The sequence below is a fragment of the Trichechus manatus genome, unplaced genomic scaffold, assembly GCF_000243295.1.
Source record: "Trichechus manatus latirostris isolate Lorelei unplaced genomic scaffold, TriManLat1.0 scaffold00015, whole genome shotgun sequence".
In the NCBI taxonomy this organism is placed as follows: domain Eukaryota; kingdom Metazoa; phylum Chordata; class Mammalia; order Sirenia; family Trichechidae; genus Trichechus; species Trichechus manatus.
The window spans coordinates 19,654,425-19,666,611 of NW_004443951.1; the positions used below are offsets into that span (position 1 = coordinate 19,654,425).

At 57.9% G+C, this 12,187-nt stretch overlaps 1 protein-coding gene across 2 annotated transcripts; it reads right to left on the bottom strand.

Annotated features, from left to right (window-relative positions):
* ZC3H12A (zinc finger CCCH-type containing 12A) lies at nt 1-10,341 on the bottom strand. 2 transcript variants are annotated; one of them, XM_023727225.1, is made up of 6 exons: nt 10,170-10,341; nt 8,867-9,343; nt 4,305-4,444; nt 3,057-3,291; nt 2,320-2,426; nt 1-2,128 (listed from the first exon to the last, which is right to left on the bottom strand). In XM_023727225.1, exons 2-6 carry the CDS (start codon nt 9,307-9,309, stop codon nt 1,260-1,262), a joined length of 1,794 nt encoding a protein of 597 aa, XP_023582993.1. In that variant the 5' UTR covers nt 9,310-9,343; nt 10,170-10,341; the 3' UTR covers nt 1-1,259. The 2 variants fall into 2 exon arrangements, with proteins under 2 accessions (XP_023582993.1, XP_004371988.2); XM_004371931.2 differs by lacking the exon at nt 10,170-10,341 and having other exon boundaries at nt 8,867-9,403.
* Between the last annotated feature and the right edge of the window lie 1,846 nt (nt 10,342-12,187).

A 12,187-nucleotide genomic window follows, 5' to 3' on the forward strand; every position in this document is an offset into this window, starting at 1 on the left:
CAGCACTCCCTCCCCTGGTCTGCGGGCCTGGGTCTAGAATGCAGTGACATCAGGGAGGACGGGCCAGGAGTTGACTGCCCAAGGCCTCCACACATGTTCCAGCTGATCCATTGCTCCAGAAACCATCTTCTCTCCTTTCTCCCTGCAGGAAGGTTTCCTGTCCTCGGCGCTTGTCACAGCAGCACAGAAAAGGGAAACAGACTCCTTCCTGGGCTCCCGCCACAGGACTCTAGCACACTTACACTTCTGCTTCCTAACTTTTGCTCCTCCACCCCCACCCATGTGTCCTCTCTCTTCAATGGCCACATCCTTCTCCTCGACTATCAAGGCCCAGCCCAAGGCCTCAGCAAAGATGCCTGTGCCCCATAGGGACAGCACTCTCGGTAGACCCCGGAAACCTTCCAGAGGAGGGCTCTGAGAGCCATTGCGGGCTGAGGGCAGGTCAGGGGTGCACACCTGCTGAGCTTCCACCACCCACCCACCCAGCTCGATCCCCCAAGCACGACAAAGACAGATCTCCTCTCAAAAGGGCTCACGTTTTACTTTATTGATGTGCTATGGGAGGTGAGGACTTTCCACTTAAGATATTTAACATCTATACCCGTACACACATGCATACATCCCCCAACCCCAGAGCAAGGGCGAGGTGATTGAGTACAGAGGAAGGGTAGGAAGAGAGGGGGAGGACACAGGCCCTTCGCCCCCAACAGGGGCAGTGGAAGCGAACAGGGCGGGGCAGGAGGTGGGTTATTAAGAAGCATTTTGCTTACTAACATGAAGCCTTGTGCCCAGTGAGAGCAAGGACGAGGCCTCATTGGCTTAGAGGAGGGGCCCTCGGAGGGCAGGCACATGGTGCCCAACTAGCCAGACAAGGCCGGCGTCCCAGGGACGGGGCGGAGGTGGGGGGCCGTGCACAGGGTCCCCAGCCCAGGCCTCTGCTCCCCTACCTCCCTCCCCGCCCTCTGAGAGAAGAGGGTTTGGGCGTCAGCCACGGACCGACGGCCATTACCGGCAGCGTCTCCTTAAACTACAGAGATACAATGTGTATCAACAGGGTGATCGCTTCTGACCCACTAAGCAGACAGCCAGAGGTGCCGTGTGGGCCAGAATCAATTCTACAGTATCTTTGGTTTGTGGGTTCCCTTCCCTACTTTAGTCCTCCCCCTGTCCGGCCACGAGTGTGGGCCTCGGCGCTGCCCAAGCCCAGCCGAGTACCCCTGGAGGCTGGAGATGCTGCCCTGCCTGCTGCCAGGGCCGGCTTACTCATTGAGGTGCTGGGATTTGTAGGACAGAATCTTGGCCGCCAGCTGCTGGGGGTCCAGGAGCTGTGGGAAGCGCCCCATTACTGCATCCACCAGATGGGGGGGGAAGACGCCACACAGCTTGGTGTACACATTGGCCCGCTCCTTATTGAGGCTGCCTGCCCCACCCCATGGGCACCCATCAGCCCCCTGCACCCGGGACTCCTGTAGGACCGGGGTGGATTGGGGCAGCTGGTATGGCTCAGACCAGTACTCTCGAGGTGGGTAGGCGGGTGGCGGGGCTGCAAAGTCAGCAGGCACACTGAAGTGGCCAGCACCCACGGCCTGTCCAAAGGTAGAGAAGGCCGGAGTGGCTGGAAGCTCAGATCCATAGAGGCCACAGCCAGTGTATGGGCCCCGAGGGGCACCTGGCTCCCCAGGACCTCCTCCACGAATGCCCCACAGTTCTGACATCTGGCTTTCCAGGGAGCCGATGCCCGAGTCCAGGCAATCCTGGGAGGTGTACGGCAGGGAGTCCAGGGTCTGGGGGAACCATTCTGTGAGCCCGAAGCTTCCACCACTGCCCCCGCTAGGTGGGAGGCTCCTGCCCGCTGGTGCAAAGGTCTGCGTCAGACCCTCCCGGCGGGGCCCTGGGGATGCCCGGGCCCCCAGCTTCTTTCCGTCGGGGCTGCACTGCTCACCCTCTGCAGGCAGTGAGTTGGGCTGAGGCGAAGGTGAGGGCCGCCGGCCACTCTTGTCCTTGCCTGGGGCCCTGGGAGGTGAGAGGCGGGCATTGGCACGGAGCTCGTCAGCCACAGAGCGCTGGGGGCAGCTCGGCCGTTCTGGATGGAAGAATCGGCACTTGATCCCATAGGTGCATTTCCTCCCTGGAAAAGGAATTACGTGGGACTCAGCAGGGAGCTCAGGGGCCATGGCGGGATAGGGAGGGCAGCGGCATGGAAATGTGGGGCTGGGGCAGTCCAGTTGTGGTGGTCCCCCAGAGGAAGAACACGGGGACACAGGCAGACAGGTGGAAGGAGAAGGGGCAAAGCAAGGAGGGTGGAGGTGGGTGTCTCACCATAGGGGCATGGTTGCTTCCTCTGCTCGGTGGAGAGGGGCTTCTTACGCAAGAAATTTTCCAGGCTGGGCCCATGCCGGCCCAGGGGATCATCAGGGGGCATAAACCTGCAGAGGGAGAAAGCTCTTGGTAAGTTGGGGACATGAAGGGAACTTCTAATCGCTGAGGCAGGGGGTAAGGGTTGGATGGCAAGTCTCGCTAGGAAAACAGGAGAACAGCCCCCAAAACTGGTGCCTGCCCAGCAGGATCCCCAGGACTGTTCTGAGCTCTCAGTGGCGTCTCCCCAAAGTAGTGGGGGAGGATCCCCAGTCCAGCGGGCCCCAGCCCTCTGGCACTGGGCAACTCTCATGCTGGAAACCCTGAAATAATTGGGAAGCTGGCAACCCGAATATCTGAATCCAGGGCCTGAGTCCACACCCCACTGGCCTCTGGACCAGAGACTGATCCAGTGCTGGGAGCTAGGGAGGCTGCCTTGGAACCACTGACCATATCTTGTTACCAACGCTACTGCCCCAGCCCCAAGTTAAAAAGCCCCCTGCGCCACCAGGTCCCACCCTGGTCCCTGTTATGCTGGTGGATGTCTATCTCGCTCCCGAAGCTGCCAGGCTCCAAAGCCATTGCCCGCATGGCCAGAGGGTCCCCCGCAGAGCCCCTCCCAGCCCACCCCCTTCCCAGGGCATTTCTGGTTGCCACTAGGACCAGAGGCCCACCAGGTACCCTCCAGGACGGGAGCATACTTGTCATTGACGAAGGAGTACATGAGCAGCCGTTCCTCAATGAATCGCCTCCACTCCTGCCGCTCCCCCTGGAGGTCCCGGTAGGTGTCGTTGGAGACCACGACCCCATCGGACTCATAGGCCAGCTTCACAATGAAACGGTCGTCGTAGCACACCACCCGCTTGCCACCCACACGCCGCGACGGTGTGAACACCAGGATCTTCTTCTTCTCCAGTTCCCACAGGATGTACTGGTCTGGGGAGGGGCAGAGGTCAGGGTCCAGCCTGGAGCCAGGCCTGCAGGGCTCCCAACCCTCCTGGGGGCCAAGAACCAGGGGCTGCTGACTCCAAGTTCACTAAGGCAGGAGCCAGGTCTGCTGAGGCCGTGGCTGCACCCCAGCCCCTCGCTTGCCCTGCACATAGCTAGGGCACAGTCAGTCCCTTACTCACAGAAAACCCAGAACACCTGAGAATGGGCTGCACCACCTGCTGAGAAAGGGCCCCCCCAAGGCAGAGCTGGGCCATTCCTTCTCCCCTACTGTCCAACAGGTCTATTGAGGCCAGATGTGGTCTTGGCTTTTGCTGTCACCCAGCCTTGTCCTGCAGGGCTCTGTGGATGAGCCTCAGCCTGAGCAGGGCTGGGGGAGTGTCGTGGCTCTGCCCCTCCCTAGCCTGAAAGAGCCTGCTAGACCCCATCTGGAAAAGGATACCTTTCCTGGAGCCAGCGGCCCCAATCAGCCTGCTCCCAGATCTCAGTTTTTACCCCCAAAAGCTTTTGCCCCCTTGTTGTAAGAACAGTGATAACAGCTAACATTTACTGAGCACTTACTGTGTGTCAAATGCTCTGCTAAGCGCTTCACACGGACTACTCACGTGATCCTCACAACCACCCTGTGAGGCAGGAGCCGTTATCACCCCACCTTCCTATTTTACTGATGTGAGCAAGCGGCTCAGAGCAAGGCAACGTAACTGGTCCCGGGTCACAGAGCCAAGAGCGAAACCCTGGTAGCAGCCTTGGCCCGGAGCCCACAGGTAACCACCACACATACTGCCTCTCTGCACTGGGATGTTGAAGCACAACCCACCAGGAGGATGAGGGGACTGCCCAGGCTGGAGGCAGAAGGCTGGACAAGGTGACCCCAGCAACTGCTCTTTACAGCAGGGTTGCTTAGGACAGCAAGAGCTGGGACAGGAAATGCTAGTCCCTGCATGAGGTCTAGAAGGGTCTCTCTAGGGAGCCCAGGACTCCTGGGGCAGTGGAGCATGTACCTGTGATGGGCACATCAGGCCGGGGCTGCTCCTTCCTCCAGGACGGCACAAATACCGTGATGTCTGTGTGGCCTCGCTCCAGAAACCAGTTCACAGCCAGCAGGATGCCCCGGCAGGAGAAGACCTCCTTGTTCCCGTGGCTGGGGGGCAGAGGAGGGACAAAGTCAGCCCCAGGGGCAGCCAGCCCACCAACCCCTGGGCCTCAGCACTCCAGCCCCTGCTGGCCTTTCTGGTGGAGGCTGGGAGTCAGCCCGTTACCTGCCCTGGTTCCCACAGTGCCTGGGATGGCCAGGCCAGGGACTTTCCCTGAGGTTCCGTCTCCTGAAAGTGAGGAAACATTCAGGAATCCAGCAGCACCCGCTCCCCACAGTGGGGGAAGGTCAGGAGGCTTGCAACACACCTGGGGGTGGGGGAAAGGCACGGGGAGACTCCTGGTTCCTGCCCTACCCTGCGGAGCCGCTGGGCCCACAGGGACTCACACCAAGAGCCAACTGAGTCACCACCCTGCCCCTGGCCCTCTGAGGGGTAGGGGCGGGGGAAGCAGCCGGTCCGGCTAACTGAAGAGAAACCAGATTGTTCCGGATTAAAGTTCAGTGCTCACACAAACCTCCCAGGTCTGGGACCTGGGGAGAGTCAAGGGGAGGGGGCTGGCAATTCCAACCTGAAACAAGGAACAGGAAGTGACAGAGTGGCAGACGCTCCTTTGGAACCTTCCAACTTGAAAGCGAAAGGACACTGCTTTTCCTCCCAAGACCGCCAATTCCCCAAAATGCCGACTTGCCAGGTCATCTCCTCACCCCTCTCAGGGAGGGCATGACCTGACGCAGGAGGACAGCAGACGCTGGGGGACTCTGCTAGCAAGGGAGGCCGGGACAGCCTCCCTGTCTTGGTCTGACGACCACAATCTCCTCCCACCCAAATCTGGCTGGATCCAGAAGAGAGCCTTAGGTGCCCCTGGGTTGCTCTGGCTCTCAGTTTCTCTTATCTTTAAAATGGGTCTAGTAGTCTGCAGCTTCGTTAGGAAGGGCTAGTGCATGGGGTCCTTATGAGTCCGGGGCTGACTCGACTGCAGCTAACAACAACAGTGTCAGTGGGAAAACTTCCCTGTTTGCTTGAGGCGAAAGACAGTTCAGCAAAGTGAGGTTCCAGCCCAGATTTCCTGGGAGCTAAGGGTGGGAGGGGTACCAGGGCTTGGAGCTCCCAGGTAACACAAGGTGGCAGGGAAGGGCCTTTGGGACAGGCTGGGGCTCCCTTCCTAGCAGGCCAACTCCCTCACTGCCCCCTCAGTGAGCAACTCAGATTCTCATATTTGGCAAATAAAACAGAATAAGCGTTATGCAAAAGAGGCAAGTCCATGGCCAACCACATCCTGTGGGTGGCTTTGGGGGGTGATAACTGGAGCCCCAAGAGAAGTTACAGAGGCAAGCGGGGCAGCTGGGGGGTCATGGAGACTGTTTGGGGGTGAGGCTGGCGCTCCAGAGACTGAAGCTGTCTGTAAATTATAGGAGAGGCAAAGTCCAACCACAAAACAGTACTTATCCCCGCGTGATCTCCTATCCATTGGCCCTGCTTATAATAAAAGTTAACATTCGCTGAGAGCTAGGAGCCAGGCCCTGCTCTAGCTGCTTAACACTTAACCTTCAACACGCCTATGAGGAGGGTACTATCAACGTCATCCGCCTTTTATCCTTTTTTTTGGCAGGGGTACAAAACCAGAAAATAGATTTTACTACCTTGAGAACGCAAAGGAAGGTACTACTTTATCATCTTTTTTCAGAGAAAACTGTAGTCCAGAGAGGGTGACTTAGTTGCCATGGCCACGTAACAGTAATGGTAGAGCAGAGATGCAAATTCAGACCCTGTGTTCATAACCACTACAAGCATTGATGCTTAAAAAATCTGCTGCCATCAAGTTGATTCAGACTCATAGCAACCCTATAAGACAGAGTAGAACTGCCGCATAAGGTTTTCCAAGGCTGTAATCTTTACAGAAGCAGACGGCCACATCTTTCTCTCACAAAGCAGCTGGTGGATTCAAACTGCTGACCTAACTACTGTGCCACCAGGCCTCCTTATTTGGGAGAAAGAAGCTTCCCCACTTGCCTTTGAAAAAGGACATGAGTGTTAACAGGGAGGGGCAGGCTGAGAAAAGAAGAAATAATGCACCTGGTAAACTCCTATTCCTCCTTCAGGACCCATAGGCGGTATTACTGCCTCCAAGAAGTCTTTCCCTGACTTGCTGGGAGGGGTCAGGTCCCTGGTCTGTGTCTTCACAATGCCCTATGTTTCCCCTATCACATTACTGCCCTCCCTGGGCCTTCTGCTAGGTCTCCCTACAGCCCGTGAGGGTGTGGTCATCTCAGGTATGCAGTTGGCACATGCATCCACCTGCCTCCCCTGTGTGTACATGCATATACCGCATCCTAGGCCAGCACTGTCAAGCCTTGGGACCTAATGGGACACCAAAGGCTTCCAGGGCAGTACACTGCCTCCAGGCACTGAAAACCCTGGCTGGGGACCAGTCTGCTGTGAGCAGCCCCAGCCCCTGGAACAGTCCCTTGGCAGTTGACAGGGCCCTACTATTGGTGGAAGTAGAACACAGGTTCTAGTCCCTTGAATGGAGCCCAGACTTTGCCCTCCCAGGCCTGGAGGGCCTCCCTACAGTTAGCTTTTGTCCCTCTCCCTGTAACAAAGGAAGCCCTGCTGGCAGAGAGAACCCACATCACCCCCCTCCACAGTCCCCAGGTCAGGTCCCCAGCCGGCGAAGGCGAACACTGGTGGGGATGTGCCAGTGTGCAGGAGATCCAGCTCGGCCGCTCCAGGCCCGGGACAGAGGGCAGGGCAGGGCCGGGCCAGGCTCTCCAGGTGAGAAGACAGGCAGGGGCTGGGCCCCGCAAGTGGAAAAAAATTCCCTTAGAAGGAAACAGAGGTGAATTTCCCCACGATTTGCATATGGTGGGGGCTGGCCTATCAGCCCTTAGGGGCGAGGGGGCGGCAGGGCAGGAACCCAGTAGCAGCTGAGACAGGAAGTTTGAGGCTGGAATTCCCCTCCTGCCACTGCCCTAGCTCAGAAAGCCCCGGCGGCTCGCCTCTCGGGTGCTCGCTCCCCTGGTCCCCCTCCACCGCCCGCCCCTCCCTCCCAGGCCCCTCCTCTTTCTGCTGGGATACAAACATACAGCACATGGCTCAACTAATCCTGCCCAGGCCCCACCCTGCCCCAGGAAGGAGACACAGAGCCATCCCAGCTCCTTGCCCAGGCACACTCAAAGCACAGGCTGTGACCAGTTGCCCCTGGCACATGGGAGTTGGCTTTGCTCAATCTCAGCCCATTTCAGAAATGGGAAGACTGACTGGCAGACGGCTGCCGGCACAAATGCAGGATGAGGGGGCCAGGACCAGCTGGAAAGCTGACCTGCCCAGCTAGGCTGGGAGCAGGAGGGGCCAAACGCTGCGGAGGGCAGAAGCTGACATCATGCCCACCTCAGGCAGCCCACCTGGGAGCTCCTTCCCTGCTCTTTTGCCTGGGGTTTCCCGGTCCACACCAACAGGAACTCTTCCCTGTGAGAGATCCACCCAGCCCTGACTCACCGGCTGCCTTGGAGAAAACTGGGAGAAAGCAGGGCCAGAGGGCGGGGCCTGGAGCAAAGGCAAAAGTCTGGGCTCCCTGGGGCCAGCGGCCTCGCCCTGCCCCCACCTCACCCCATTCCCTATGACAGCCTGTGTCAGGGGGCCTGGGAGTACTGGGGCCCAGTCCTGGCTCCAGCCCTGGGGAGCCCCTAGAGCCCAATCCTGCCTAGGCAGTTCCAGCTGAATCAGAGGGACCTGAATCACAGCTCACCTGAAGCCAGAGCATCAGGCCACCACCTGCAGCTCCGAGTGACAGAGCCAGAGCCAGCCTCATGGTCACTCCTGGTCACAGACCTGAATGCTTCAGCAGCTGGGAGCCTGGGTCTGGGACAACAGGGTCTTAGAAGTCCCAGTCCCTGAATAACAATTACTGTTTACTGAGCACTTACTACTCATCAGGCTCTGTGCATTCACTCCTCTCAACTACCACCTGAAGAAGTGGGGAATACTGTTTGGCCCATCTTACAGACGAGCAAATAAGGTTCAGAGAGATTAAGTGACTGGCTTACAGTCACACAGCTCCTATACAAATGAGCTGGGATTCAAACCCAGGCAGTTTAACACTGGAGTCGAAAGTCTAATCCACTGCACTACATTGCCTCGTATCCAGAAGAGGAATTGAGATGGTGAGAGTGGCGGCACCCAGGGAAAGATCCATAGCATTAGGTGACCTCTGGAGTCAGAAAGACCTGGGTTCGAATCCGTGCTCCACCACTTACCAGCAGTGCAACCGTGGAGAAGCCTTTTAGCCTATGTCCTCATCCCTAAACATTCCTCTCAAACCTACATCAAGAAGTCAGGAGGATTAAGGGAGCCCACTGCACACAGCAAGGCCTCAATACAGGGCTTTCCCTTCTTCTAGACCAGTCCGTAGTAAGAGGTCAGACTCCTCCCAGCCGCTAGTGATGAGCCTTGGCCACAGAAGTGACACATACCTCATGGCCACATTGCTCCCGTCGATGACCACAGGTCTTAGGTCACTGCTCTCCTTGTCCTCTTCGGTGGGTGAAGACTCCAGGGTGGGAGTTTTGTGGGTACCACCACCCCGGGGCACCAGGGGCAGCTGAGGGCAGGGGTCTGGCGAGGCCTGGTGCTCCCGCTCAGTGGCTGAACCATGTTTCACCAACTCGCCCAGCACTGTGTTGGTGTCCGCCTGGACTCCCAGCTTCTGCAGGACACTGTGGATCTCAGTGGATGAGTAGCCCAGTTTCCGGAAGAAGTCCACCTTCATCTGTAGCTCCGCAGCCGATGCTTCCTCAGTGGCTGGCTCCTGGGCCAGCCCGGGGGTGCCCTGCCAGCTGTGGCTGTCCCCAGGCTCCCACAGACTCATGGCCGGGCTCCTTGCCTTGACAGGCCTCTCTCCGCAGGGGGTGCTCATAGTTGAGACTCCTGGCAGGGACCTGTCACAGCTCCTGTAGGACATCCATAAGGGTCAGGGGTGGGAAACGTTGCTCTCTCCCACCTCTTCTCCTGCTCCTGCTCCCCCCCCCCAACGCGACGAAGCAACATCCACCTATGGTACTGTGCAAAGCCATCTTCTGTACTACCTTATGCAGTGCTCTCAAAAGTTCTCCCGGAGAGGGAGTTTCAGGAAACTGAGGTACAGAGACATTAAGAACTTCCTCTCGTCATCCAGCTGTTAACTGGTGGCTCAAGGATTTGAACTCAGGCAGTCTGACGCTACCTCCTACCCTACTCCCACCCCCACGCCAACCCTGGGGATCCTAAAGGCTGGGGAGGCCTCAGAGGACTTCGCCGCGCCCCGACAGCTGCGGGGCGGGGCCTTCAATGGAAACCTAGGGTTGGACGTGCGCTCGGAAGCCGGGGCTTCCCCTCTGAGGCCATCTCCTTCGCCTAACCGCCCAGCACTCGGGGCCCAGGCCCAGACAGCGCAAAGCCAGTAGGGCCGGACACCCGGGCCAGGGGCGGCGAAGTTTCCGAGGCGACCCACCGTTGAGAAAAGTTGCTGGGAAACTCTGGTTGGCCGCCGAACGCTGGTGACGCGGAGGCTGTCCCGGCCCCGAGACCCGCGCGCGCTCGGCTCCCCCGCCCAGACCTCGGCCCCACTCCCCGGGTTCTCCTAGCTTGAGCTAAGTTGGAGGGGCTCCTGAAGACCAGTCAGCCTCGCGGGGACTAGCCCTACGTCCCTCTCGCTCTAATCGGACCCAACTGGAGTCCTCCCCACCCCCCTTCGACCAGATCCCGAGGCCCGCGCCCCTCCTCGCCGCGCGCACTCACCCAGCCGTGCGCCAGCTGCGGCCGGCGGCGTCTCCATGGGGCCGAGTCCCGGGGGCGAGGCCGGCGGCGCCTTTATACGGGACGGTGGGCGGGCAGGTGGGGTTAAGGACAGTGACGCGGAAGCCGGGCAAAGCAGCCTAGAGCTGCTTGGGGGATCCGCAGGGAGGGAGAGGGCGGCGCGGCCACCGCCCCTTCCTGCTCCGCCCACCTCCCCGTCCCGGCTCCTGGCCCCGCCCCCGTGGCCCGAGGGCTCCCGGCCGAGCCCGGAATCCAGGAGGTGAGGGCGCGGCAGGGGGCCCTGGGACGCTGTCCCTTCCCGTTGTCTCCAGGTTCGGGAGATGAGGAGACTAGGAGAGGAGGGCCTGGCCCGTAAGCGTAAGGTAAGCACAGAGAGAGCCAGGTATACGCATGTGGTCATGCAGTGATACAAATACGGGTACAGCCAAGTACATTCAGACCTAGGAACACTTAACAGGTACACCCTGACGGACTTAAGTTACAGTCAGATACACATTGAGTGAATCAGGTACACGGCGGTAAGTCCATAGTTATAAAGATAGGTACTCTCAGACACTTTCCAGATGGAGACAGGAACACTCAACAGGTACACTCTGACTGATGCAGGTATATTCAGGGACACCCTCACTGAAGCAAGTGCACAGAGGGTAGGGCCACACCCAGGGCCAGGTACACTTCTTCTGAAATCAGTGCTGAGATAGAAAGACAGGTTCAACCAGCAGATGCACAATGACTGAGGAGAAATCCAGGCAAAGGCAGATACACTTGCGCCAACCACCAGGTCAGTGGTCACAGAATACTGTCTTACACTCATGGGCTCCCCCACCGGAGGCAGCACCCACTCCTCCACCAGGATGCTTTCACGTTCCCAGGTCAATCAGTCATGGCCCCTCACATGCACAGCACTTTACAGTATCCACGTATGGGCTTAGGTGAGGGAGGCAGAGGTTATTATACTCATTTTACCGGTGAGAAGACAAATCTAGAAAAGGCTAAATTGCCCCAGCTAGAAAGACTTAAAACGGGGAACAAGAGCTCCCATTCCAGTGCACCAGGTGCCACCTCTGCCACTTTTGTGAGCACCAGTGACCTAGGGCCAAGGGGAGACTCTTCTGGTGGGAGGGTGGGGCCTGACCCCTGCCCTAAAGAGACCTTAAGTGGGCGGGGGGGGGGACAAAGGAAACACTGAACCCACAAGCTAGAGGACAAAGCCTCCGCAGTGCTACCAGCTCACTTTGCAGGTGGGGAAACTGAGGCCCAGGAACCCAAAACACTCAAAACTGAGTGCTTACTATGTGCCCATACTTTACGTACACTATCTGTCATGGATTGAATTATGTCCCTCAAAAAATGTGTGTATCAATTTGGCTAGGCCATGATTCCCAGTATTGTGTGGTTGTACTCCATTTTGTGTTTGTAATTTTACGTTAAAGAGGATTAGGGTGGAATTGTAACACCACCCTTACCCAGGTCGCGTCCCTGGTCTAATGTAAAGGGAGTTTCCCTGCGGTGTGGCCTGCACCACCTTTTATCTCTCAAGAGACAAAGGAAAGGGAAGCAAGCAGAGGGTTGGGGACTCCATACCACCAAGAAGAAGCACCAGGAGCAGAGCGTGTCATTTGGACCTGAGGTTCCTGCACACAGAAGCTCCTAGTCTGGGGAAGACTGACGATGATGAGGACTTTCCTCCAGAGCCGACAGAGAGAGAAAGCCTTCCCATGGAGCTGATACCCTGAATTTGGACTTCTAGCCTGCTAGACTATGAGAAAATAAATTTCTCTTTGTTAAAGCCATCCACTTGTGGTATTTCTGTTAGAGCAGCACTAGATGACTAGGACACTATCTCTGCCTTTATCATAGGCATGTGTCCTATAACGTAGGTAAACCCTCTGCCATCAAATCGATCCTGACTCATAGTGACCCTATAGGACAGATTGGAACCTCCCCATAGGCTCTCCAAGGCTGTAAATCTTTACAGAAACAGACTGCCACATCTTTCT

Coding starts and splice junctions, on each gene's coding strand:
- ZC3H12A (XM_004371931.2), bottom strand. CDS start 9,354: ATGTCCTACAGGAGCTGTGACAGGTCCCTGCCAGGAGTCTCAACTATG. Junction 3,292..4,304: donor GCCTGATGTGCCCATCACAG/GTACATGCTCCA, acceptor GCCCCTCCCCAG/ACCAGTACATCCTGTGGGAA. Junction 2,427..3,056: donor TACTCCTTCGTCAATGACAA/GTATGCTCCCGT, acceptor CTCCCTCTGCAG/GTTTATGCCCCCTGATGATC.